The 5,207-nt window shown below is 36.4% G+C and overlaps 1 protein-coding gene across 1 annotated transcript in view; it reads left to right on the plus strand.

The window, feature by feature from the left end:
* Positions 1–1,570, plus strand: part of ST8SIA6 (ST8 alpha-N-acetyl-neuraminide alpha-2,8-sialyltransferase 6) — a 130,251-nt gene extending 128,681 nt beyond the window's left edge. The window contains exon 9 of the mRNA XM_011963911.1: positions 797–1,570. Coding sequence (XP_011819301.1) covers positions 797–1,265 — 469 coding nt within the window. The 3' untranslated portion in view covers positions 1,266–1,570. The remainder of the gene's footprint in view (positions 1–796) is intronic.
* Positions 1,571–5,207: the final 3,637 nt, after the last annotated feature.

Raw genomic sequence — 5,207 nt, forward strand, 5'->3', positions numbered from 1 at the left:
CTTCCTTCTTTCCTTCCTCTCTCTCTCTTTCTCTCTTTCTTTGTCTCACTTTGACACCCAGGTTAGAATGCAGCGGTGCAATCACAGGTCACTGCAACCTCAAACTCTTGGGCTCAAGGGGTCCTCTCACCTCAGCCTCCCAAGTAACTGGGATTACAGGCATGCACCACTGTTCCCAGCTAATATTTTTATTTTTTATAGAGATGTGGGGTGTGGTCTCACTATATTACCCAGGCTGTTCTCGAACTCCTGGCCTCAAGTGATCTTCCTGCCTCAGCCTCCCAAAGTGTTGAAAAGCATAAGCCTCTGTGCCTGGTCTATTTTAGGTTTTCAAAAGGAAACTTATAATGCAATATGTGCAAAAGGTGCACAAATCATAAATGTGCAGCTCAATGAATTTTTTAAAATGTACTGATATGCATACTATGCTTGAAAAAATATTTTATCATTATACATTTGGAAGGTGTTTCAATAACAAAAAGCAACTTTAGGAAAAAATACCAAATAAGAATAAAAAATAATACAAGAAATATCTGTTCAGTAAGGGTATAGCCCAGTAAGAAAGTAAAAATTGAAAGAATTCCAAGAAAGAGAGATGAAGATCTAGCCATTGATATTGATGTAATGCTTACTTGAATGAGTTCTCTGAGTCCTCACTTTATCTGTTTTATATAAATACAGTATACAAATCGTTCAGTTTTTTGGCCAATGGTAAATTCAGCTTTATGTTATCAAAACTGCTACTTTGATTATTATTCTTGGGATTACTATAATTGTTTTTTTTTTAATTTGGCAGATATGGGAACTTAAAGGAAAAAAAAGCCCTATTTCTGGAGGACATTGCAACCTATGGAGATGCATTTTTTCTTCTGCCAGCATTTTCCTTCAGGGCCAACACGGGTACCTCTTTTAAAGTGTACTACACGCTCGAAGAGTCTAAAGCAAGACAAAAGGTTCTATTTTTCCATCCCAAGTACCTGAAACATCTGGCCCTTTTCTGGAGAACTAAAGGTGTGACTGCGTACCGCTTGTCCACCGGCTTGATGATCACAAGTGTTGCAGTGGAACTGTGTGAAAACGTGAAGCTCTATGGATTCTGGCCCTTCTCTAAAACTGTAGAAGACACACCTGTCAGCCATCACTATTATGACAACAAGCTACCTAAACGTGGCTTCCATCAGATGCCCAAAGAATACAGCCAGATCCTCCAACTTCACATGAAAGGAATCCTCAAATTGCAATTTAGCAAATGTGAAGTCGCCTAAACAAAGTATCTTAAAATGGGAATAATTTTAATATAATGCAGTAGGTGATTAACAGTGTCTCCAAACACCAAAGGAGGTGGCTACAGAGTATTCTAAGATGAGCACTCAAATTTGGTTTGACCAAAGCTTCCCCACTCATTTTGCAATGATGGCAAGTAATTCAATCCTTCTAATCTTCATTTTTTTCTCCTTATAACGTGGACACCATGATATCTGACTCATACAAATTTTTATAATTTATGAAAATTATTGACATGGCCTTTGGTGTGAGGTAGGGACTCAAAGAATATTTCTTTGTTACTATTTATACCAACCATCTCCACCTTCACCAGACCGATAATAAAAGCATGCTGTCTTGGACATCTCCTCTAAAGAGAATAGCTGCATTACCAGTATCCATTGGATTTCTTTCTGTGGCAGGTCCCATTTTTCTGCCTCAATGACTGCATACAAGAAAATTATACACTTAAACAGGAAATTCTTGATCATTCAGGAATGGAATTCTTCTCTGAGTATGGCAGTATGCCCACTTCTGATTAAATTCACTTTTAATAGTAGCTGTGATGATATGTTGGTTGGATTTAAGCCATTTATTTTCCTCTTCTGTCTACATTTTTTCATCACTTCATAATTTTATTTTAACTTCCTGCCTCATTCTTACACCTTTTTCTCTCTCACTTATACGTTGTACTTCAAGGACATGAACGGTTACAATACCCAGTCTTTGTTACCTGTTGTCTTGTCTGTGGGGTCACTCATTCAATTTTGTTTTAAAATTATTCAATAACTACTTCATGCCAGGCCCTGCACCAGGCTTTGTGAGAGGGCGAGAAGGATTATTGCCTCTCATAGGAGAAAACAGATGTGCATATCATTAATTATGATAGGATATGATGAGTATTATAATGACAAAAACTATGAATAAAGTGCTACAAGGAACAGAAGCAGGGATAATTAAATCCATTTCAGTGGAATCTATTTCAATGTACAATAGTCTCCCCTAATCTGCAGATATGGGAAGACCCCCTGTGGATGCCTGAAACCATTGATGATATTAGAAATATATAATTGATTAGTAAAGGTAACACAATATACTGAAATAATTAAATATACAATGTGGGGATTTTATATGCTATTTTAATAAAAATTACATATAGTTAGGACATTTAGAGCTTCCTTAAGTTTTTTTCCTATATAATATCTTATCCTGACTTAAATATTTTTCTGTAGAACATCAAAACAGAATCTCTAGTGTCACTGATATGGATTTCAGAAATATTTCAAATGGCGTGAGATCAAAGAGCATAATGAGACCCATGTTCCAGTAAAAGCTCAGGCTAAAAAAAATGTTTGCGGGTTTTCTTTTGCAGAGAAAATTGTAGACGTTTCCACATTAGCACATCTGAAGTTTCTGGTTCGACGTCTGTGTTGTCATCCTAAAAGCATGTTTGAAATTTTAAAACAATTCTACCTAGGTTCACATTAGCCAAAAATCTTTGGGTAAACAGACACCCAGAGATTTCATAAAGTGTGTTATAGTCAGAATTCATGGTAATTAATCTACAAATGTGCAAAATAGTGTTCATAGCTTTTCTTTTATTTTGATCTTGGTGAAAAACTTGCAGTAACTCACTCTTACAGAGTGACAAGAACTATGACTCATGTTTTATTATTTACATAGCTGATGTGGTGTATTGTCGATATCCATATTCTGTCATATTTAGACACATTCATTGTGACACATATAACATGTGCATTCTTTTTATCTTTTTCTCAAGTGGGTCTGTAGTTGTGATTTCACAACAGATTGGGGTTGTTGGGCATTACTTAGAACTTTCTAAAATGCGATAGAACATGAATGTTGACAATATCACACATCAGCTATGTAAACTGTAAAACATAACTCACAGGTCTTTTCGTTCTGTAATAGTGAATTATTGCAAATTTTTCAAGAGCAAAACAAAAAGAAAAACTATAAACTGCATCTTGTAGATTTGTAGATTCACCACAACCAAGTCTGACTGTGACACTGTGTGTGTAATCAGCATAGCTTAAATGTTTTTAGATCTAATGTGATCTGCTCTTACAGCTCAGGTACAACCAAGGGCAATGAGAATGGAAAGTCTGAGTTCTGGTACTAGACAAGAGTTGCACTTTAGGCCAGGCACAATGGCTCACACCTATAATCCCAGCACTTTGGGAGGTCAAAGTGGGTGGGTCGCTTGAGGCCAGCAGTTCGAGACTAGCCTGTGATAGTGATAACCCCTCTCTACAAAACACAAAAAAATTAGCTCAGCATAGTGGTGTGCACTTGTGGACCCAGCTACTCGGAAGCTAAGGAGGGAGGATCACTGGAGCCCAGGAGGCAGAGGCTGCAGTGAGCTGGGACTGTACCACTGCATTCCAGCCTGTGTGACAGGGTGACATCCTGTCTCAAAAAAAAAAAAAAAAAGTAGTCCTTTAGTTAGGATTCTAGCTCATAATGCTATATACTACCAGTTTCTAAGAGAAATACTAGCTTGCTTGATTCTATTTTCCACTTGTTGTTCAGCCTCATTGGGTAATGAAACAGAATGACAAGATTCCAATATAATTTTCAGCCAAATCCAAAGGCAAGGCAGAAATATTCATTTAAGTATATAGTCCATAGTACTCTGTGGTCCCCGCAAAGGGCTCCATGATCAATTACATAATGTTAATTTTTGCACAGTATAATAATCCTCTAACATCCTTGAAGTCTCTGGTGCTTTTCCCTTTGAACAAAAGGCAATGACAAACAGATCATGACTTTCGCTAAAGGAGATTTCCCTCTTCATGTGAGTCCTAACCCAGTAACTGTGTGGGCTCTCAGCCAGGTAATCAGTCAAAAACTCTTTCTTTGAGGACTCTCTGTAGAATACAGAATTAAGCAGTAAATCAGACCTGTTTTTGCCTAAATTTTTCCTTGCTTACAAAAAATTTGCCAGTTAAGTATTATGTGATGTCAAGTACCCTAAATCAATCCATGAATTAGGAAGCTTTGGGAAAATTGGAAAATTTTGTGGAAAACAGGTCCACTAACATCCTAAACAGCTACTGCAGAAGTATAGTTATGATGTGATATAGAGTATATTGTGACCTTCAAAACATTTTATTTATCTAACATGACATGGAAACACATTATTATGCCATTAAAAATTGGAGGCATTGTGGGAATTCATCTGATATATCTGATGCACTTGATCTAATAAGATTATTTCTTTCTTTATACTAATAAAAAAATTCCACTTGAGGCTGCTAGGAGTGTTTAAGATGTCCTATTTACATGTGGCTTCAGAAGGCTGATCCTGTAGTGAGGAACAGTGTCACCAGTACCCTCCTGAGAGTGGAAAGGCAAGAATATTTCTCATGCTCTTTCTTATTTGGGGTCATCACTGTTCCAGAAGCATTCTTTTTTTCAATTAAAAAAAATGTGGGTGATACATGATAAAGATGCACCACTTATGTAATGGAGACAGGGCAAACTCTTTAGCAGATAGTGTTGAAACATTGGCTCACTGCATGGAGAAAAATGCCTACATCGCACCATATAAAAAGTTGGACTCCAAAGGAATGAAAATGATGGATTAAAAAGAAAATTTTACAGCTCATAGAAGAAAATGTAGAAGAATTATGTTTGAGATATGGGTGAGGAACTGTACTTCTTCAACATGACCCAAAAATATTTTTTTAAAGAGTTGGGCTAAGAAAGGATAGCTATGACTATATTAAAATGAAGGATTTCTAGTCAGTGAATGACTCCTTAAAGTTAATAGGCTGGGGACAGACTGAAATAGCTTTTAGTAATGCATAAAATTAATGACATTAATAGATATTCCAAGGAATTATAAATCAAAAAGTAAAAGACAGGAAACTCAGTAAAAAAAAATGAACAAAAGAATGTAATTTACAAAGGGGAAAACT

Source organism: Colobus angolensis, unplaced genomic scaffold (genome assembly GCF_000951035.1).
Source record: "Colobus angolensis palliatus isolate OR3802 unplaced genomic scaffold, Cang.pa_1.0 Scaffold63, whole genome shotgun sequence".
Lineage (NCBI taxonomy): Eukaryota > Metazoa > Chordata > Mammalia > Primates > Cercopithecidae > Colobus > Colobus angolensis.